The 23,647-nt window shown below is 36.5% G+C and overlaps 1 protein-coding gene across 9 annotated transcripts in view; it reads right to left on the reverse strand.

Moving 5' to 3' along the window:
- The window catches only part of DMD (dystrophin), a 1,717,438-nt gene that overhangs the window by 1,473,930 nt on the left and 219,861 nt on the right, over positions 1-23,647 (reverse strand). For all 9 annotated transcript variants that reach the window (XM_035001266.1, XM_035001277.1, XM_035001248.1 and 6 more), the window contains one exon: positions 8,067-8,186. In XM_035001266.1, the coding sequence (XP_034857157.1) occupies positions 8,067-8,186 (120 nt within the window). The remainder of the gene's footprint in view (positions 1-8,066; positions 8,187-23,647) is intronic.

Consider the following 23,647-nt stretch of genomic DNA (forward strand, 5'->3'; position numbering starts at 1 on the left):
ATTAAAGAGAGGTAAAAGTTCAGGCAAGGACTTTACCTAGAGTAAATAGGGACAGGAACAAAGATGAAACAATGAATATGAGAGACAATGAACAAATTCTGTGACTGATGACATGCAGAGGGCTCACAGGGAAAGGAAAGGGAGCGGTCGGGAATGATTCCAGGTTTCTGTTACAGGTGTCATGGTGAATGGCTGCGTAGTAACAAAAATGGGGAAGTCAGCAAAGGAAGCGAGTTTAGAAGGAAGTAGGGCACAAGAAGTTAAGTTTCACCTTGTTGAGCCTGAGATGCATTTTGGACTTCAAGTTCGATATATCCAGAAGAACATGGGATAGAATAAATTGGGCTCAGGAAAGAAATCTGGGCAGAGGCTATCCAGGCTTATCAGCTTCAGCTTATTTTTGATACAATCTTCTGAAGAAACAGAGAGAAAAGCCTTCCTCTTTCTACAAGACAATACATGTCCCTTATCTCTGCGTAGGTTTTTCTTGAAATTAAAGAATCCCTGCTTCTGTAAACATTCTTTACATGCCACCATCCTGTTAAAATCTGGCTAAAATGCGAAAATACAAAGTGTATTCAAACCAACACAGAATCTAATTATTGGTCCTCGTAATCTAGACACTATATCATGTCCAGGATTGCATTAATTTACTAAGAATCTATATCATTTGTTTTCATTTACTATTTTTTTAATATATATATATATATATATATATTTTTTTTACAGATTTTATTTATTTATTTGACAGAGAGAGACACAGCGAGAGAGGGAAGAATACAAGCAGGGGGAGTGGGAGAGGGAGAAACAGGCTTCCCGCTGAGCAGGGAGCCCGATGCGGGGCTCGATCCCAGGACCTGGAATCATGACCTGAGCCGAAGGCAGACGCTTAACGACTGAGCCACCCAGGAGCCCCTGCTTTCATTTACTATTAATCATATACACATATATATCCATTCATTAGAGAAAATGTAAATGTACATAAATGTAAATATATATACATATATACACATTTGTGTACAGTTATATACGTGTATTTACATTTTCATGTATGGATGGGAAATCAGACCTTCCTCAACAAAAACTTAATTGATTTAAAGATATTACTTTTTACAAGCAGCAAAATTTCAAATAAACATACCCTTCCTGAGTTAAAACATGAAAGACAAGTATATGACATTTGAATGTGACATTCTAACTTTATACGACATTCTTATAAATCTAAAGTCATGTGGGAGAGGGAATCATCCATTAACCCCTCCTATTCAGGCAAAAGGTACATAGTGTCCCAGCTAAATCCTCAAATGGCTTCTTTCTCCCAAATTTTCTGACACTGTAGGGTGAATAAAGGAATCCAATCATTTTCAGTCCAATTCTCTGCCACATAAATCAGGTACCAGGAAAGAATATATTTAAAACACAAACGTTCTCTACCAGCCCATAGAGGGATAAGAAGGCTCACCTTACCCATAGACATGCCATAGAAGGCTTTACAAAATATTTTAAGTAAATCAAAATACTTTGTATGCATGCCACTCCATCAGATCATTGAACTTAATAAATCCACCAAAGAATCTGTCTTAATAATGCCACATAATATTTGTACGAGCTATTTTAATGTCATCTGATATAAAGTTAGTTTTCATGTCTTGATTTTAGTGAATGTATGTTAGTTCTTAGAGACCTTTCTTACCTTCAAAAATCTTTATTTTTTTATTTTTATTTTTTTAAATTTTATTATGTTATGTTAGTCACCATACAATACATCATTGGTTTTTGATGTGGTGATCCATGATCCATTGTTTTCGTATAACACCCAGTGCTCCACGCAGTACGTGCCCTCCTTAATACCCATCACCAGGCTAACCAATCCCCCCCCTCCCCTCTAAAACCCTGTTTGTTTCTCAGAGTCCATAGTCTCTCATGGTTCATCTCTCCCTCCAATTCCCCCCCGCCATTTTTCCCTTCCTTCTAATGTACTCCATGTTATTCCTTATGTTCCACAAATAAGTGAAACCATACGATAATTGACTTTCTCTGCTTGACTTATTTCACTTAGCATAATCTCCTCCAGTAAACAAGTTTATTAACTTCATCAGAGGAGTGAGAAACTGAACATGCATATATTTAATATTCTGTTCTAAAATTGTTTTTTCCAGGTTATTCTTCTTCAGAAGAGGATGCTTGTCTGTATACATTCTTTTGATATACCTTTATTTCTCCATAATAGTAGACACTAACTTTAAGATTAAGGTCATTTCCCAGCAATTGCATTACCAGGTATTTACACCAAAGGCACAGATGTAGTGAAAAGAAGGGTCATATGCACCCCAATGTTCATAGCAGCGATGTCCACAATAGCCAAACTGTGGAAGGAGCTGAGATGCCCTTCAACAGATGAATGGATAAAGAAGATGTGGTCCATATATACAATGGAATATTACTCAGCCATCAGAAAGGATGAATATCCAACTTTTGCATCAACATGGATGGGACTGGAGGAGATTATCCCAAGTGAAATAAGTCAAGCAGAGAAAGTCAATTATCATATGGTTTCACTCATATGTGGAACATAAGTAATAGCATGGAGGACATTAGGAGAAGGAAGGTAAAAATGAAGGGAGGGAAATCGGAGGGGGAGATGAACCATGAGAGACTATGGACTCTGAGAAACAAACTGAGGGTTCTAGAGGGGAGGCAGGTGGAGGGGATGGGTTAGCCTGATGATGGGTATTAAGGAGGGCACGTATTGCATGGAGCACTGGTTTATACGCAAACAATGAATCATGGATCACTACATCAAAAACTAATGATGTACTGTATGGGGACTAACATAACATAACATAACATAAGAAAAGAAAAGAAAAAAATGGTAATTAGGTTGTTATTAGTAAAAAAAAAAAAAAAGATTAAGGTCATTTAGCAATATAGTCCAAATGCCTTTTATATGCCAGAAATCTCCTCGGTCCGGGCCTTAGACAACTTTAATACATCTAGTTGGGCTCTCAAGTGTTCAAGTGTATAGAAGAACATATCTACAAATGGAACTTCAATAGCTCTGCCTTTTCTCCGGAAGGTGTTTTCACTAGAACAACCTCTAAAACTAGATGCCTGTTTCTGGTTCTTTTTTATTAGAAACAAATATCTTCCTAGAACAATAGGTGCTCTTTATGTTTCATTTATAGTCTTTCTTCAGTTTTTCAAATACAAAAGGCCCCATAGGACCTGCGCACCTTCCAAACACCTCCCTTACTTTGTCTGAGTTTCTACTTAAATGCCACCTTCTCAAGGAAGCATCCCCTGACCACTCCAGGTAAAAGCGCTCCCCTCCCCAGTCTTTTCTTTACAGTTCTTATCACCTTACTCATAGTATAAAACTTGCTTATTTATTATGATGTGTGCTTAGAATGTAAGCTTCATAGAGAAATCATGTATGCTTTGCCTATGCTTAACCTCAAAGCTTAGACTTGGCTGGCACTGAGAAGGCATGCAAGACATATTTGTTGAATGAATAAATGCTGTGCTTCTGTACAGAACACCTTCCTACCCTTTACTATTGCCTAATTAACCTCTACTTTCCTGGCCTTCTAGAGCAAGATAGGTCATCCAGCAATGTCTATTTTTGTCCCACTGAATTCATCATGGCCATAATTGTACCTTTCATTGCACTTGATTAGTGCAGGTCCAGAAGGGCAGGTGCCATGACTGTTGCCCCTGCTTCTTGCCGTTGTAGTCCCAGCTGTCATCCAGGCAGAGAGCTGCTGCTCAGTACACTTTTGTTGATTGAATTTTGGTAGAGTTGAGCATCACACACCACTTCTAATTCTTGTGTGGTAAGAATTAGAATTGGCAATTTGGGTAAGCCCCTTCTATCTGCCAAGACTCCTCTAACACCACTCTTCTGAACCTCAAAGCTGTAGCCAAGTTTGCCCTTTTCAGTTCCCTGAGGATGCTTTGTTCACTTGATCTACTATTTCCCCTTCCTGGAAACTACCCACCCCCACCCATCTCCTTTACATGCCCTTTATACAGTTCCCTTCAACATATCCTTTAGACCCTAGATTAAACACTTTCCTAGGAAATCATCTTTTGCCCTCAAATTTCAGTTGAGGTTTGTCACAAAACCTTGTTTCTTTCCTTCATAGAAATAAGTTCTGTCCGTTCTTAAATATTTGCTCATTTTCATCATGCCTACCATGCCTACCATGGTGACCACGGATGAAAGGAATTAGCATTTGATTTCAAAGAGGGAGCCTGAGAAATGGCTACCATTGTTTCTAGTTTCCAAGGAAGGCAGCAGGCTCACAGATTACTCACTCCTGACCCAGGAAAGTAATGACAAATTCTCTTTTTGTTCACGGTTTTACCTCTGTTACCCAGCACAATCCTTGGGACATAATAAGAACATAGCAAGTATTCACTGAAAAAATGAAAAACAGAAGGCAGATTCTCAGAAAGAGATATGATAATGTCCTCCAGGACTGAATACTCTACATAAATTACTAATCTCAGTTATTTAGCCAAGCTATTTCTCAATAAAATCAGTTAACTGGCATCATTGCTTACAAATCAGACTCTCTGTGCATTGACATCCTAGAAACTGTTAAAGTTAAGGACAAGTTTATGACCTGTGGTGACACTGCTGAGGGACAAGTTGAACCTCTGAGAGAGAATCAAATTAATTTACAACAGATTGTACTTTGCAGAATATTATCCTTCATAAGCCATGCTCTTTTAGAATCCCTAAGCATATGTTCTGACCTAACTTTGTTTTTCTTCAAACCTTTTAACAGAAAGGCTTCTAAAAGTCTTTTTAAAAAGTTAGAGAAAAATGGGGTGCCTGGGTGGCTTAGTCAGTTAAGCATCTGCCTTCAGCTCAGGTCATGATCCCAGCCCCGCATCAGGCTCCCTGCTCAGCGGGGAGCCTGCTTCTCCCTCTCCCTCTGTCTGCCACTTCTCCAGCTTGTGTTCACTCTCTCTCTCTGTCAAATAAATCAATAAAATCTTTAAAAGAAAGTTAGAGAAAATCTAACTTATAATAAAGTTCATAGAATTAAGTCAATACACATAAAAATATTCTATGAGGAGTATTTTCAGAGTTTTAACTCCAGATGATAAGAACACATCCCTCTCTTACTGTACTAAATCAAGGACTTCCCTTTCTAGTTTGCCCCATCTTCATCTCTTGACTAAAGACCACTGGGTATCCATGTGGGGGCTCTGGATGGTGCCTCAGCACAATGGAGCAAAACAGATTAAGGCACTGTGATGGCGGAAAAAGGAGTGGGATAAATATTCAAGACTAACAAGTCGAGGGGAATAAGCTATGGATGACCAGACCTAGCTCCAACAAAAGCCCTCGAGGATCCTTCTCAGATCCATGCCAGTTTTGTATTTGTTTTTGTTTTTGTTTCAGTGGAGTCCGTATACTTGCTTTTCTTTCCTAAAATTCTTCCTATTCTAACAGAATTCCTCTGGGCCCAGTATCAGACATAGTAATAGCTTGTGGTTTCTGAAGCACACATGGAATTCTTATTATATGCAGAGAATACTTGTGCTGCTGTTAAAGTGACTCCTCTAATGTATTTGTTTATCTCTCTTTTTATCCTTTATTATTTCTCTTCTCCTCCTCCTTCTCTGCCAACTTCTCTTTCTCTTCCCCCTCCTTTTAAAAATCCAACTAGGTTAAGATTAGATTATATCATTTGCAAAGAACCTAAGAAAGAATCACCAAAATGTCAAAGTCAGATGAGAGCCCAGCATTCCAGAGCAATTCAAACCAATTCAAACCAATGGTCAAATAAGGCACAGAATCCAAGCATGGATTCCTCTAAGACAGGGAAAAATCATGGGATGAGAAGAAAGAAATGTTCAAGGCAGGGTGTTCTCCCCAAAGAATTCCTTCTAACCCTGCCCTTTTAGACACTAGTCTAGATTATATAAAAGTCAGGTCACAGTAAGGAGGTATGTAGAGGGAAATGAGGGTATCAAAGGGGAAAAGGGGGTTGCAGGGAAAAGAGAAAGCTAGGAGGTAGTAGTCAAGACTAATTAATAGTGAGGCAATCATGGACAAATGCAGATGGAGTCCGTATGATTTAGGAGAAGCCAATACACGCACAGCTATCTTAGTAGATATCTTTGGGCCAATGAAATAAAGACAGAAAATAAGGCAAAAATGAAAGCAAGTAAGATAATAAATACAGAAAAGCTTAGGGCCACAACTCTTAATTTATCCTAAGTAAGCTCTAACCCAGTCACGATCTATGAGTACTATAGACTGTTTTTCAAGGTGGCTTAGCCCCACAGACATCACCCTGGAATGATTACATTCTAAAGCTAGTTGTATTAGGTCTGGTAATACCAAAGTGGATGTTTCTCAGTTGTCATGTTAACTAGAAATAGTCTATGACTTAGAAAAATGTCGGCCTTGATTTTTTTTTAACCAGTCACCCTCCCAACTTCTGCCCCCCTAGCCTTCTTTTACCTTTTCTGAAAACTTCTGAGGAATGCTGAGTATTAGATTTTTACCCATCTATAATTAGCTACCACACTATTTTATGAGAACTACAGAAACCTTTCAAATGGTCGTAGCAGTGGTCTATCAGTACAGCCCTTTAGCTGGTCACAAGTATGCATGTGTGCAATGCATCTGATCATATATGTGATGATATATTATAATAACAGGTGCCAAAAGCCTTTTTATATCTGTAATCCCTATAATTTCATTGAATCATAAGCAATGAACATGGGTGACTAATATATGTTAAATGCTCAGTTGTAGCAGTTCAAGAATTTTCTTTTTGTCATTTAATGATAGAGAAGAAGATACCATTGTTAAAGACTGGAAGTTTAAAGCAGTAACCTGAGGAAATGACATTTTACTGGGATAAAAAAACACAATTCACACAAAGAAAGAAGGAAACAGAGATAAGGCTTTAAGAAACTGTTTTTGTTATAGGTTGGGTAAGAGTAACTATGTTTAGAACATTCTTGTGCTGATAAAGCTATTTAAACCCACATTGAGTGGATCCTTAGACATGTCAGACTATTGGCCCCTAACAATCACAAAGAAAAGGTAGGCATTTCATGGGTAAAGTGAATGCCTCAAGTATAACCTGTAGTTGTGTGTGTGTGTGTGTGTGTGCATCACATTCAGAACAATAAGTTGTATTTTTCCTTAATGTTGATGTTTTGGTGTATGTACATACGTTTTGTTGAAAATGTTTTCAATATTTTTACAGTAAAATGTTGTTCCCAATTAGGAAGAAAGGATAAAAATATGAAAATACCCACCTTACTCTTTGTTAATAGGTGCTGGTTATGTTTTCCAAGGATATAATTACTATGACTCAGGTTGAATGAGGGCTTGAAACGCTGAGTATCTTCTCCAACAAAACTTATATATCCTGCTATGTCCTCATCAAGACTATAACTGAAGTTGTCCAGGAAAAAAATATGAAGGTGTTTGATTTCTCACAATATGAGTGAATGTGATCCCTTTTGAGTGTTTTTTTCTTTTTACCTTTGTCCTCTCTTTAACTGTAGGTTTTAAGAAGATATAAACAATATTCCTCTGACCAGTTCTCTAATACATGTTATTCAACTGTAATTAAAAAAAAAACAGATCTGGGGCGCCTGGGTGGCTCAGTCGTTAAGCGTCTGCCTTTGGCTCAGGTCATGATCCTGGGGTCCCGGGATTGAGTCCCACATCAGGCTCCCTGCTCGGCGGGAGGCCTGCTTCTCCCTCTCCCACTCCCCCTGCTTGTGTTCCTGCTCTCGCTGTCTCTCTCTGTCAAATAAAATCTTAAAAAAAAAAAAAAAAAAAAAAAAAAACAGATCTGCATTCATATATTTCCCCAAAGGCCAGGAAGCTAGTGTGAACAAACAGTGGATAGTTAGTGAAAGGGAAATGTGTACAAATGGGGCATTATTTGACTTAGTTTAAATAAATATACTGCATTGTAAATATTTGCAATATTCAAATTACATTATACATTTTCTAAATTTTTTCTGAATTGCAATTAATTATTTTGAATGACACAGTGTATTAAAGAAAATAATCTGACCTTCAGTTGTTCTTCCAAGGCAGCAGTTGCATGGTCTCCACTAGATTCATCGACCACCACCACCATGTGAGTGAGAGAATTGACCCTGACTTGTTCCTGTTCTAAGTCTTCTTGAAGCACCTGAAAGATAAAAAAATTAAAAGCAATTAAAATAATAATCTCCTGAACTGAATGCCAAAAAAATCATTTCTTTCCAAATATGTGGGATTTAATTTCTGTCATGTTTTGGGTAATGAAACTTTTTTATTAAACCAGAACCATTCCAAGCAAATTTTCTGCTGTGGTTCTCAGCAAACTTAGCACATTTCTACTGTTAACTGAACTTGGAAGTACACAGAGGGAGGATCTGTTGAGAAAATTATGGTAGAATGTGCTACACCTTATACCACCTCCTCTCACATTTTCAAGGATTTTTCTCCTATAATTACCTGCTGTCTCGGGCTTCTTCAGCATCTCCTTCTCCACTGAAACTCATCATGATCAACTGTAACAAGACAAACTCTCTTGACCCAACGAACCCTTCCTGCTACTGCTTTATTATTTGTTCCTCTTCACTGAAAAATATTGTTTTCTACCCTTACTCTTGCCATTTCCTTACCCTACTATTTTCTTTGCCAACTACCCCTTTGAAACATCTCTTGTAAAGGTTGCCATCAACCTCCAGGTCCCCAAATCCATTCTTCATTCATTCTCTTCTCTTGAGCTTCACATACCACCCTTTCCTGATGATGCCCCCCACCTTGCTAAGCACTGCATTTGAACTCCTTTGCTGGTTCCTTCTCCTCTGCTCAACTACAAATCAGATGTCATTTCTCTGTATAAAAGCCAATGGAGTCACATCACAATAAGAAGGAAAATACAAAAAAAAAATTTAAAAAACGAAAATACAAATTCTTTCCCAGAAATCCTTATAACATCTAGTACCTGTCCACCTCTCAAATCTAATTGCCTACAATTCTTGCCCTCTGATACTATGTTTCGGCCACACTTGTTTTCTCCCCCACAGTCTGTCAAGCTGTTTGCTTTGCTTGAAGTGTTCTTCCTCCATATCTCTAAATAATATCTCTTTTGTATTGTTCAAGACTCATTTTAAGTGTCAGTTACCCAGAAGGGCTTTTTCATGAAGATGCTGTCTAAATTTCTTTCTCAATTACTCTCAATCTCTATACTTTTTTTAAGATAATATTTTCACTACTCAGTATTTTCTTATATATTGGTTTAGTCATGTATTGTTTGTATAACTTACTGGAATATAAGGTCAACTAGAACAGAGATGTCCCTTGTCCTCACTACATATTCCAAGTGACTGAAGATCAATAAACTGTTGCTGAATAAACGGTGCCAGGTGGAGGGGTAAGGGCAAATGTACAGATGAGTTTGGATAAAGATTACAATCTAATAGGAGGGATTTGCTTTTTAAAAACTGTAATTATAACTACACTTACATCACATACAACCATAAAACAGTAGTCCAATCTTTTAAAAATCATAGTATACAACTTTCTTGCAAAGATAAACAGGGTAAAAAGAGTGATAAATAGAGAAGGAGTAACAGAGAAGGATGCTCTAGAACTGAGACATCTTGCCTGGGAGCTCCAGTTCCCCCAAGACCTTATCACACTACCCTCATTGTGATTAGAAAATCCCTATATGGGTATGCAAAATGTCTAATCAGCTAGTTTGCTCCCTGGAACGCTTTATTATATAATATAAGAATGGAGAAGTAGGTTTGGGACAAGGTCTGTTAATTTCTGGAAAATCTGCAGTCCTTGCCTGTGAAACAGTGATGTTTGGTACCTGTCAGACCGGCTCTTAGTTATGCAAGCCCTGTGGTAGATGTAAGCGAACTTATTTGGTATTGGTCACAGCACAAACTCAAACACATGAGCATTTTTATCCCAGGACTTTTATTTTTTGAGTCTCAATATTTTAGAGCACTATAAAATCACTTACTTTTAGTTCCTCTCTCTAGATTTTCATGCCATATTTTCAAGTGAAGCGATTTAGAATAAAATGACTAGGCATTTATTTTGTGTGTGGAGTCTATACTGCCTATCACGGCTTTGACATTCCAGGGTGTACACTGGGTAATAAAACTCTTTCTGCCATGAGGCCGAAAATGGAAACATTAACATTCAGAATTGTCCTTGAAAGTCATGTTGAGTCTGTGTTTTCTGAGTTATATAAGGCAGGACTGGGAGCATTTCAAATGTGTCAGCCAGAAATTGTAAAATAATTAAAATAATATTTTGGTGGCCATAAGTTCGTTTCCTTAATTTGGCCAAATTCTTTCTCCCTACCATTCAAGTATGAGAGCATACACAATTACATGTATTAAAAACAACTAGGAAATAATGCTATACTGTTCTTTGCAATATCTAATTTTTTATATCTAAACTATTGTTTTCACTATTTTAATATATTTTAATAAAGGAACTTGAGAAAATCATCATTTGATCAGTGAAGTACTAATTTTAAACTCGAGTTCAGTCTTTCTAAAGCATATGTGATCAAATGTACTATTTATTTTTTCCAGCACTTAGATTTCTGATTTTGTTTTGCTTATCTAATTGCTTTATAATTAGAAATTATATTCTTGCCATATTTATCAGGTTTAAATTTTATGCTTTTGCAGGAGTGCTAACACAAAGAACCACTAAAGTTAGTTGTGGGTTGATAGCTTCAAAACCAAACATAAGACCTATCAGGATATATAGTGAGTAAAGGGAAACAAAGGAACATGGGAAAGGCATTCCACAGTGCCTCAAATTCTTGAAGAGTGCATAGCACCAGAGGAGATTAGCATATACTATTTGATTTAAGTTATTTCCAGTATTTCTTTTTCCCTTCTATGATTTTTTCAAATTATACCTCTTCTTTTACTCATAATCAGGGATTAAAACAGAAAGGGTTAAACTTAACTTTTCTGAGCACACTCCATAGCCTCAAAACAGAAGCCACTGAAACATTATAATCATATTTCCTATTTCCCCAGACCTCCCCTCTGAAAATAAATAGAATGCATACCACAGTATTTGCTAATGCCCCCAGTATCATCAAAAGACAAACGACTATAAAATACCAATGTCTAGAACTCATTTTTTTAAAAAGTTGATTCTTAGAAGTAGCAAAAATGTCACATACAGAGAGGTGGGATTAAAAAGTTAAATTTCTCGGGGCACCTGGGTGGCTCAGTCGTTAAGCGTCTGCCTTCAGCTCAGGTCATGATCCCAGGGTCCTGGGATCGAGCCCAACATCGGGCTCCTTGCTCAGCGGGAAGCCTGCTTCTCCCTCTCCCACTCCCCCTGCTTGTGTTCCCTCTCTCGCTGTCTCTCTCTCTGTCAAAAAACAAATAAAATCTTAAAAAAAAAAAAAAAAAGTTAAATTTCTCTGCCCACTTATATATCCATGAATAAGTGCCTGGATCATTGGTAGAAACTATGCCTTCCCGCTTCCCTCTTCGAGAAAACACAAATTCTCAAGACTACTAATTTTTAAAATACATTACAATTTTTTAAGCTATTTTAAAATGAATTTTAATTAAATATTTACTTCTTATGGATTTGAATTTCTCTTAGCTGGATTTATACAATAGAGATTTACAGTAGATTTGCTAATTAATCCTGAAATTATGAGCCAAATTATTCCAAATATAGATATATCCCCAGAGAAGTATGCTAACATTTTTACCTATCAGGAAATAATATCTTCAAATTGAAATGCTGTAATATGATTGTTAAAGTATATTTTTCTTGATTAAAAGCATATAAATTACTTACACACAAGTACATGCTAAGTATTTTATTACATATTTCTTGCCATTATTTTTATACAAGTAATGCATTTGTTACACTTACCAGATGAAAAAAAATTTTCAGGCTCCTAATTACATTTCTATACCATTATTAGATAGATACCAATGTCAGCAATGTTTGTTCTCTAATGTCAACTAACAATCTTTTTTTTTTCCTTACGACAAGAGAAAAGGCCAACAGTGAAATTTAACATTAAAAATGCTTAGATTTGACAAACAGATTTTGTTAGACCTCTGTAAATAATTCTATTTCTTATAAATTATTCTGTAGTTAAAGGTCCTGACCAAATTTGTTATTCCCTTAGTACCTATTCACAATTTATGATTTAAATATGACTTTAATTCTATTCCCTTCAAATGTCATCAGTAGTAATGAATCCTTCTTCCCCTGACCCATGTCAAGTTGTTTTTCAAAAACTGGCTTAGAATGATCACTGAAGAAGAGTCACTTTAGTGTTTACTCCAACTTAAGTGATTTAACTCTTTATTAGCACACAGGTGAAATAATGCTTGGAAAATAAAGGAATGGAAATACGTAAGGCTAGGGAATTACTAGATTTGATGTGCAGAGGTGAAGAAGAACAATTAATAAAAACATAAAGAAAGAGAACACAAAAACAAGGTTGGGTCTCTCACAATCTCCCTAGGAGGCTCTACAATATTTCCTTTGGCCATAGTATATACTCAGTAACATGGAATAGGAAAGGGCAGTGGCTACCTATGTGCATAGTCTATTTCATTACTCCTTCTACTTGAATGATCAACCAACATAAAATTGCCAACATCAAGTCCACGCATGTGGACATTTGCACATACACACGTACACACACACACACATAACTAGAAACAACACAGATCAAGGGCTATTGCATGGATTCTAAGACCATCTGCTGCCTCCCACATATTACTTTAAATTAATATAATTAAAAGATGTTTAATAAAATATTAAATTTAAGTAATTTGCAGCTTTTTAGTTTAGCCTAAGAAAATGTACACAAAAAAGAAAGGCTGATGAGAACAAAACTTGTATTAAATATAAAATTTGCAAAAAATCTTAAGAAATTAGAAGAGTTTCTAGAAACATGGGATAACACCCACACCTACGAAAGTAGTATTTAAAAAAAAATCCATCTCAGGAACAAAAAAAGAAAATCCCTAGACACTTATGGACAATTAGCTAATGCAATACATCTGGATATGAATTGATTCTATTTTCAAATAAAAACATCCTGGCCAAATCAGAAAATTTTATGATTTCTTAAGAAATGATGAGAAGGTAGGCAATTTATCTTTCTCTTCACCTTTTCTCTTATGGCCATTCTTATTTCCTTCCTTCCATCAGCTCTACACTGGTCTAGGCTCTGTATCTCCTGCTTCCCTAAATGAAATGATCTGGAAGTGATTTGCCATTTTATTTTCAGTCTAATATTCACTTTACTAAGCCTGACTGGTCACAGTACAGTCTAGTTCTTCAGGAGGATCTATATACAGTATGTAATTTTGTTGTACATTTGCGGGATATTTTTAAAAAGCTACCTCAACAGGTCTTCCTAGAAGACCTTTTATTTTGATATCCACTTACTAAATGTGATTGTATAGTTATATTAGTCTTTATATCAGAACCCACTGTTTTTTACCTTTTTATTAGAAATAAATGTTTAAGGGTGCCTGGGTGGCTCAGTCATTAACGTCTGCCTTCGGCTCAGGTCCTGATCCCAGGGTCCTGGGATCAAGCCCCGTATCAGGATCCTGCTCAGCAGGAAGCCTGCTTTTCCCTCTCCCACTCCCCCTGCTTGTGTTCCCTCTCTCACCGTGTCTCTCTATGTCAGATAAATAAAATCTTAAAAAAAAAAAAAGAAATAAAAAGAAATAAATGTTTATGTTTCATCCAACTCCTAAGCTACCAAAAGGGGGCTCTAAAGACCATTTCAATGATAGCTGAAAGATGTTCAAAGACATCTGAAAGATTTTAAAAACCTAAAGCTTCCCACCTAAAGCTTCCCAAGTGCAAAATGAGGGTTCAAGAAATATGAAAAATTGTTTTAAAAACAGAGTTGATAATTAATGTATCCTGCCTTGTTTGGAGTATAAGTAGAATAGGGTATGGTATGGATGACAGACTAATAAAAATATATGCATGTTTAAAGGTGTGGGATCTGGAGCCAGATTTCCTGGGTTTGATTTTTGGTTGCATTGCCAATCAGCTATGTGACCTTGAGAAAGTTTTCAATCACACCAAGCCTCAGATTACTAATTTTCAAAATTGGGATAATAAGAGCACCTGTCTCTTTAGGTGGTTGGAAATCATGAATACAATATAATTGCTTACCACATTGCCTGGCACACAGTATGAACTCACTAAACATTAACAGCTAGTTAGTACTAAAATCTCACATTTAGGCACATTCAGAACAAAGACTTCAAACCCTACTGCAAGAAGCCAATAGTCACCTCATTCGCCTCATCTAATTCCTGCTGTCTATCATCCTCTAATAGGTATCATAAGTACAGAAAGGGTGTGCTTTTGGAAATCCAGGAATGAAGGACTGAGGTTACAGCCAATATTTAGGATTTAGAAAAATATAAAATGAATTTTATTTTAATTTTATTTTTATAAGACAAAATAGACTTTATTTTTTTATTATGTTCAGTTAGCCACTGCATCATTAGTTTTTGATGTAGTGTTCAATGATTCATTAGTTACGTATAACACCCTGTGCTCATCACAAAATCCAGAAGTAAGACTTTAACTTCCAAATTATTTACATGAGATTAACAACAGTAGCTTTAAACTAACTGATCTAGCGATCGCATACATTGCTAAAAAATAGTATGATCAGAAAAGCTATATTATGGGGTAAGGAGGACAGACCTTAATCACTAAATAATAGACCTTGATTCTCATACTTTTCCTCCTTCCTCTGTAATCCATGCATGCATGCAGACATCCATACGACCTGCCTATTGAAAACAGCAATTAAAGTGAACACCAAGAAAATCTAATAAATAATTACAAAATGCTTTTAGCCTGACAAAAATTAATGAAAAAGAAGAGAATAGGAATATTGGGAGAGAGAGATGAGGTGGAAGTTTTCAGGCGCGGCACAGAGGAAGTGATATGCATGTCAATGTGATATTCCATTCTACTGATTATCCTCCTGCTCAAACATCACTGTTACTCTTATCATAAGCCTAATTTGTTCTATGTTCCCTTTCTAGTTCCTTTTGCCCTAATTTTAAAGAAAGAGCTACAGGATTAATATTGAAAAGTCATTTCCTTAACCATTTTAATTCTGAGCATTTCATCTGCAGCTACCACCAATGTGCTCTTTCCGCATTGCTTACTCTGAGTCTGAGGATTTACAATGCAGTCTTTCCATCTCTTCCATCTAGATATTCCCAAGCCAGGGAAAACAAGTGCCACACTTGCCCAATCTCCTTGCTACTGTCTGCATTTGCTCTAGCCTCTAGGATAGCTACTGGAGTCAAACTTCCTTGGAATCTAGGAAAAGAGGGGGAAAGAGTTTGGCAGACAGATCAAGATGAAAAGCCAGAGTCTATTGATTACTATCTAATTTACCTTAGGCAACTCCTTAACCTCATTGAACACAATGGAATATTACTTAGCCATCAGAAAGGATGAACACCCACCATTTGCATCGGAATGGATGGAACTGGAGAGGATTATGCTAAGTGAAGTAAGTCAAGCAGAGAAAGACAATTATCATAGGGCTTCACTCATATGTGGAATATAAGGAATAGCGCAAAGGATCACAGGGGAAGGGAGGGAAAATTGAAGGGGAAGAAATCAGAAAGGGAGACAAACCATGAGAGACTCTGGACTCTGGGAAACAAACTGAGGGTACAGAAGGGACGGGGATGGGAGGATGGGGAAACCCGGGGATGGGTACTAAGGAGGGCATGTGATGTGATGAGCACTGGATGTCATATGCAACTAATGAATCATTGAGCACTACATCAAAAACTAATGATGTATTATATGCTGGCTAACTGAACATAATATTTAAAAAAAGAAAACAGAGAGGGAGAAATCATTCAATCAATCAATCAATCAATCCCTCCAGGACAGGTTTAGTACTGGATTTAAATGAGATAATACATTAGAATCAGCTACCACAATGCTTAGAGTTGGTAAGTGGTGAGGAAATGCTGTTTTTTCTTCTATTTCTGACATTATCACCCTATCATTCAATTCTTAGACTAAGATCCATGGAAATAGTCCCTCTGGGCATCAGTATTTATTCCCAAAACTTTTAATAATCACATCATATATCTTCTAATTACTAAACATTCCTAGTGTGCCAAAACTATAGAACATCATATAAAAATATCAAATTTAGGGGCCCCTGGGTGGCTCAGTTGGTTAAGCATCTGACTCTTGGTTTCGGCTCAGGTCTTGATCTCAGATTGGTGAGGTCAAGCCCCGAGTTGGACTCCACACTCAGCAGGGAGTCTGCTTGAGATTCTTTCCCCCTCCCCTCTGCTCTCTCTCTCTCAAATAAATAAATAAAATAATAAATAAATAAAGCTTTTTACAAAAAATCCAATTTAGTAGTTTTCTCATTCTCATTAGATGATCTAGATCTTTAATTGTTAATGGGATCTAAAATATTATCCAGTATAAATTATCTCTGCCATATGAAGTTCCATTAAATAACAGAGTACTACCAGTTGTACCACTAGAAATCATTTTGCTCATAACAGAACTATTAAACATAAAATTATAGCATACTGTAGTTACCAATTTTATATTCCTTAGAGACACAGTGCCATATTCAACCTTATTTTTAATATAAGAATGGATTTATAGTCTTGCATTTTGTTATAAGATACATGAATATATTTTTCAAGAAAAATTACTTTCTTAAAATTCATACTATCATATCTGTTGTGGCTTTCTTCTGAAAAATTTTCCCCTAAAATACATTCGAAAATGTTTTATATATGTAAATAATTCATTTACATTATTAATGTTGCATTACCTATTACCTATTCAAGGAAACTGAAATTAATTGGTATTGGTTTAGAAAAACAGATACTTTACATGAGACTAATTCCTTAAGTGAGAGATAGAGTCATCTGTTTTCCTTTTTTTCTTTTTCTTTACCTTCCCCAGAGCCAGAAACTTCTAATAAAGAAGCATTATAGGACAAATTAAGAATAAAAAAATAAAGCTAGTGTCTCTAAGATTATGGCGTCTTGGGTAGTTATATTTCAGTAGATGTACTGATGTACTTGAAAATGAGGCTGTGATATTTTGAGCAATGTAATGTTACTGAATTAGTACTCAGTGATTTTTAATGAACCAATTAGTAATCTCTTAGCTGGAATAACTTGATTTGTTAAGAGAACATGAGCATGGATTTATCATCATCATTATTATTATTATTATTTTAATTACATTAATGGCATATCTAGTATATAATGTTATCCTTGTAATCTGCTGCTTGTTTATAGCATATTGATGGGAAATTATATGCCTTCTCAAGTAGACTTTAAAAAATTAAAACTGAGCATCATGCATATAAAACTGTCAAATATAAAGAGTGATATTGTCCTTTTCTAATTTAACTTGCCACTTCCTTATATCAAAAGAATGTTATTATCACACAAATCAGTCTTATTTAGCTTGGAGACATGTCTTATACAATAATAACAGCTAAGGTCATTCATATAATTCTAGGTACCAGATATTATTCTAAGTGATTTTTATCCAGTTATGTGTCCAATGTTTTTATCATCCCTGTAAGACAGATATCCTCATTATCATTGTCCTGATTTCATACTTGGGGAAACTGAGGCATAAAATGGTTAAGTAACTTCTGCCAAGTTATTCACCTTGCAAATGACAGAGCTATGTTTTCATCCTAGGCAGTCTGGCTGCAGTGTCTATAATATACAGCCTCTATATTAGAGATATTAACACACTTAAATATGCATAAGAGAGATATGTCTGTTTTGTATAACTGCACAACATAAGGCACATAAATAGAAACTTACACTGTTGTGTGTAAGTGTATGTGTATGTGTGTATACTCAGTTGAGTTCCAGGTTTTAGCCCTCTGGTGACACTTGAATTCAACCTACTACATTTTAAAGACTACTACCACAAGGCTTGCTTTAAAAATACACACACACATACACAATAGTTAGGTCCTCCTATATGTTCTTATTGTTTGAAAGCAGTGTGAAGACTGGGTCATTTTAGCAATAAATGCTAATCAGAACAGTGTTTAATATGGGGTTTTGAGCATTAGTAGAAGGTTCAAGTGACTTTTTTCTGCATGGCTTAGTTTCTTTGACTGTTTTTAACTTTTCTCTCATGGATCCTTCCTATCTGGATATTTTCTCTTGGAACATATTGATCATCTTGCTGTGTTTTGACTATTTTCTTACGAATCTTTCCTATCTGGATATTCTCTCTTGGAACATATTTGTCATCATGCTGTGTATGCGATATTGTCACGGGATCTCCCACTTGAGAGAATACATGTTTTTCTCCCATTGTTCCTATTCTGTGCCCCTTGAAGGACAAGTAAGGTCTATATGGAATCCAAAAACAGAGAAAGTACAGTTTCTCTAGGCCTTCTCTCTCCTTTCTTAATAAGAATCTTGGAAGAAAGATTAAATTGTAAGGCCAGTTTTGGGCGCCTGGGTGGCTCAGTTGGTTGAGCAACTGCCTTCAGCTCAGGTCATGATCCTGGAGTCCCGGGATCGAGTCCCACATCGGGCTCCCTGCTCAGCAGGGAGTCTGCTTCTCCCTCCGACCCTCCCCCCTCTCATGTGCTCTCTCTCTCATTCTGTCTCTCAAATAAATAAATAAAATCTTAAAAAAAAAAAAAAAAACCTTTAACAAAATTGTAAGGCCAGTTTTAAAAAAGGGCTAACCAGACCTAATTTAGCCTGTGACTGAGGCCAGAGGGCAAAAAGTCCTTATAATTTATATTAAGTTCACTGTGACTCACAAGGCCACAGTTCTGCACACAAATTTAAGAATAGAGTCTTATGATTACAGATAGTATAGTTTGCCCAGCTTGTCCACTCTTCATATATTCCTCACAAATTGATCACCCTGTGTCAGGTACCCAGCTAAAAATGTGATTCCATCAAATGGATTTCCTTTTCCACATAAGCGAGGGTTACAAGCTTGATTCCTATGGACATATCTAGGTATGACTCCTGGTGGCATCTTCCGTGATATTTACAAAGATTCTAGCTAGGATTACAATCATTGAGGAATTTTAACAGGAAATGAAACAGGGATAGAAGGAAAGAACAAATGTCAGAGGTAGTAAGAGGATACCAGAGATAATATCTTTCCAAGTAAGCTGCCTTATAGACGTGTTCCTTCTTCATCTATGAGTTGTTTCCTTGTCCCTACTCATAATTTTTTGTTTATTTAAGTTGTCAGATTCATGTCTCTGCAAGGAAGCAATGATGAGGCTTCCATGTGTGATAAAACTAGTCAGAATTGTTTAAAGTGTCTGCTCAAAAAAATAAAGTGTCTGGGCCCCCCCAAAATTACAGAGCATCAGTTACGTACTAAGTACTTGGCTAGGCAGTGGAGAAATACAGAAGAGGTCTCTCTGGTTCTCTGGCTGTAGCATAGTATTTTTTCATGATTATAATGTTTATCTTTATCGCCATAGCCATCAAACATTCATTAATCACTTTTTAGGGTCAAAGGAAATAAAATAGAATTTCAAAGCAGTAACTAATAACGTATTTTTAATCCTACTACAAATGGAAGAGAGCCAACTAGTCACTAAAAGCATGACTTGATCCCATGGCATTCTTTGGCTTTTCAGAATCCTGCTCCCCTTCCCAATTATTGCATTTCTATCTTAGTACTGTCTATTTTTCAAAATCCAACTTTGCTTCCCAATTGCCCAGTCTCACAATCTATTAATTCAAGCCCTTTGCTCAATTTCCTAAATTTAGTCCTGCTGGTTCTGCTGTTGATTTCTGAAATGTGTCCTACACTTGTTAACAATTTTCATTGACACTGCCTCCATTCAGGCTCTATATACTTTCTGCAGTATCCTCCTACCATGACTTCTGGCCTCCTATTCATCTGTGCTCTGATTTATCTTACAAGATATATCTTCCTAAAAAATTTAAATAAATTTTCCTAAATCACTACTCTTCAGTTTAATTTCTCATCAACAATGGCTCCCTACTACTCATTAAGTAACTCCAAATGCCTGAGTTCAAGACCCTCCATGATCAGGTTGTACTCATCTAGCTCTGAGGATAGCACAACACATGATCTAGGCAAGTGACATACTCTACACTTTTCCCACCTCATTTCCTTTGCCCAACCAAGTCACTGTTTTTAATATTCTCAAGTCATTTGTCATAGTCTGCCTGGTACAATGGTCACTCGGTTTCCATGTCTTTATCTGCTGTACTAACATGTGAGTTTCCTGAGGAAGATTCCATATACAGTAGGTCTCTGTATTCTTCAGAGCACTCATTGTGCTTTAGTAAGTGTTTGTTCAATGATACAGAATAGAATGCAATGGAATGAAATGAAACGTCAAATCCTTTAGCAGGATCACACCTAAACCCTCCCCATTACATGAGCATCTAGATCATTTTAAAGGTCACCAGAAGAGATTTCCCAATCTTAGCAACCCAAATGTTTGGGATTAACTAAGCTGCAAGGAAAGGATAGGTGACTCAGCTTCTAAGAGGTCATTTAATTTGTATCAATCAGTACTTAACCTAGAACATTCACTCAAGTCAGAATGTAGCACACATGTCATATTTATATCTGCAGATTCTAATAACTTGTTGGTAAGGACTTTGTTGATGCTGTTACTAAGCCAATGTAGCTAATAACAAAAGTCTAAATCTCTCAGAAGAATTGGAAACTTGGCTAGTACACTATGCCTTAACCTTCATCTCAGGCTGACTGTGCTTTGAGACAAAATGTTCCTCAGTCAAATACTTCCCTTTTGATTAAAAGACCCTCCCAAATAGCCAACTTCTTTCCCATTAATGAATATCCAAGCCCACAACAGACCTTTATTCCTCAATAATATTGTGACTCCTTCAAGGGGAATCCTTTCATTCCTTATCAACATCACTAATAAAGTCTGTCTCTTAATATAAATATATTTTATATATATTTATATTATATATATATATGTGTGTGTGTATATATATACATATATATATATATATATATATATATATATATATATATATATATATATATATATATAACCAACCAGAATTATTTCTGACATGTTCCTTCACAAAGGGAAGGAGAAGTTCAATTTATTCATTCCCAAGAGAATAACTTTTGGGTGACTCAGATCTAAAGTAAACCTGTAAATTCTCTCTCCAAAGCAATAGCTGTGAAGAATGATTGGTTTTTCCAAATTTTGCAGCAAACTGACCTTCTCCCAGTTAGCCAGAGTTAACACTTTGCCTGCAATGAGTAGTAACCACCAATATAGGATCAATTGTTCTACCTTGCCTAATTGGCGGATTCAGTAAAAGTGACTTATCTCTATGGCATTTCACAGTGGTTGTACCTCTAGCCTGCCTCATAATAAAATGCTGTTGAAATGACGATACCAAAGGGTCCTGTTATGAAACACAGAGGAGCGTATCTGTAATATTCTTGGTGTACTTGCAAGATTTGCAAACTTTTTTCCTGTCCTTCAACCCAAGGAGAGCAAGAGAAAGGGAGAGAAGGAGGGAAAGAGAGAGGGAGGGAGGGAGGGAGAGAGAGAGAGAGAGAGAGAACAAGCCAGAGTCCTCTGACCTGAGCAGAATTTAAATGGATTCCCAGCAACAAAATCTGTGTCTCTTCTTTGATTTTGTCATCTGTAATCAACTCTCAGAAAAATAAAGAAGATGACTAAGGGATTTAATGTCTATCTATACATAGCTAAAACCCCTAAATGTTAACTTAGGTAAGGAGTGTGGTGATGAAGCTGGGTGGAGTTGCTTTTTTCAGTACCAAGGTTACTGATGTATTTTGTTGTCAGGAGAAATTTCCTTATTTTCATTCACCTACAATTCTTGGGAAGAAAAGTGGCGAAGTGAATCAGTGACTACTTAAATTGGGCTTTAGTTTGAACCCAGTTACCTAAAGAAAGAACATTTGTCTTTTTCTGTTTTATGAAGCATGGCAAGAATAACAACAAAAAATGTACTCCTTTTAGTGTGTACTTTTAAGAAAATATGTTTCCCATTTAAATAAATTCAACTATGGAGAACAAAGTGATGGTTGTCAGAGGGGAGGTGGGTCGGGAGAGGGGTGAAATAGGTGATGGGAATTAAGAAGTGCACTTGCTGTGATGAGCACGTGGTGTTGTATGGAAGTGTTGAATTACTATATTGTACACCTGAAACTAATATGACACTGTTTGTTAACTACACTGGAATTTAAATAAAAACTTAAAAATAAATAAATAAACTCAACTCCTTTATAAATTGTTTGATTTTGTTAAATCATTTTTTTCTCCCCATAATTATGTCAAGTAACAAAAGAGTATCAATTGTCAGGCTTTCTCTTAGCTATGTTTTTCCCTTATTTTAATTTTATAAAAAAAAATAATATAGCCTGAAGTGGGTTTAAACAGTTAAAGGTAGAAGTTGGACTCACTCTCTGGGCCAGCAAACCAATTCCTTCCATTTCTTTTTATGCACTTATATGAGTAAGTCCTGGATGTAAAAGATTACATAATCAATCAAATTTCATATAATTCTGTTGCTTTTTGTTTCAAATTATTCTCTTCAAAGCAATTTCATATTCATCAGAAATGGCACATTTTCAAATAATGGACAATCTATTCAAATTTTATGACAATATTAGTCAAATATTTTCCATTCCATTCACTCTATATCTTCCAGAGTAAAGTGCAAAACATTTCAGGTAACTGTCAGAATATGAAGATTCTAGATGGCCTGTCTATGCTGAATGAAGGGTCTATTCAGGGTTTCAAGCTGACACGTTTCCTTGCAGTAGCCCTAAGTCATTCACACTCATGGCTAGCCTCACATTATTCTGCCACTTCCCTTTTGGAGTCCTGGCTTCCTGGCTTCCTTCTCATACTCCAGGCATCCAGTGCCAACATCATTCCCTCTGATTTTCAGGGTTACCAGCCTTAGTCTTGCCCTTTCCTGAAAAGCTTCACATTCTAAAACTAATGGAAACATTAAAATTGACATTATTTCCAATGGGAAAATGTGGACAACATGAGAATTAAGTAATTTCTGAAAATTACACATTTAGTTAGTGGCAAAGCTGAAGAGTACTCTGGCTTCCAGGGCAAGAAGGTTGTCTTGGGTTGAGTTCCTGTCCAAACAGACCTTGAGCCAAGGATTCAGGTGCAACGAGTTTATTTGGGAAATGATCTCCGGAGGCATTATGAGAGTGGGAATGTGAGACAGTTTACCTCATGGACACCTGCAGCTCAGTGTTGCTGGGAAACCTTTGAGAGACTATGGGAATTAAGAAACATCTTGGAATTGTCTCACCATGGGGCAAGGATTCTAGGGGATTTATCTAGCATCTCCCATTCCTTGTTGGCTAACTGATGACAGGTGTGGCAGCACTAACTGCTTCCTTCCCACCCTCAAACTGGCTGAGACTCTGTTGTGGCAGCAAATGTCCTCAGATACAGAGAAGCCATTAGTGTATACAGAAACTGTCTGCATGCAATTTCCAGTGCAGGCCAAGGGAGCGTGTGATCCACACATGAATATATGTGATCCTGTTTGAGGT

The sequence above is a fragment of the Mirounga leonina genome, unplaced genomic scaffold, assembly GCF_011800145.1.
Source record: "Mirounga leonina isolate KUSES-001 unplaced genomic scaffold, KU_Mleo_1.0 Mir_101595, whole genome shotgun sequence".
Taxonomy (NCBI): domain Eukaryota; kingdom Metazoa; phylum Chordata; class Mammalia; order Carnivora; family Phocidae; genus Mirounga; species Mirounga leonina.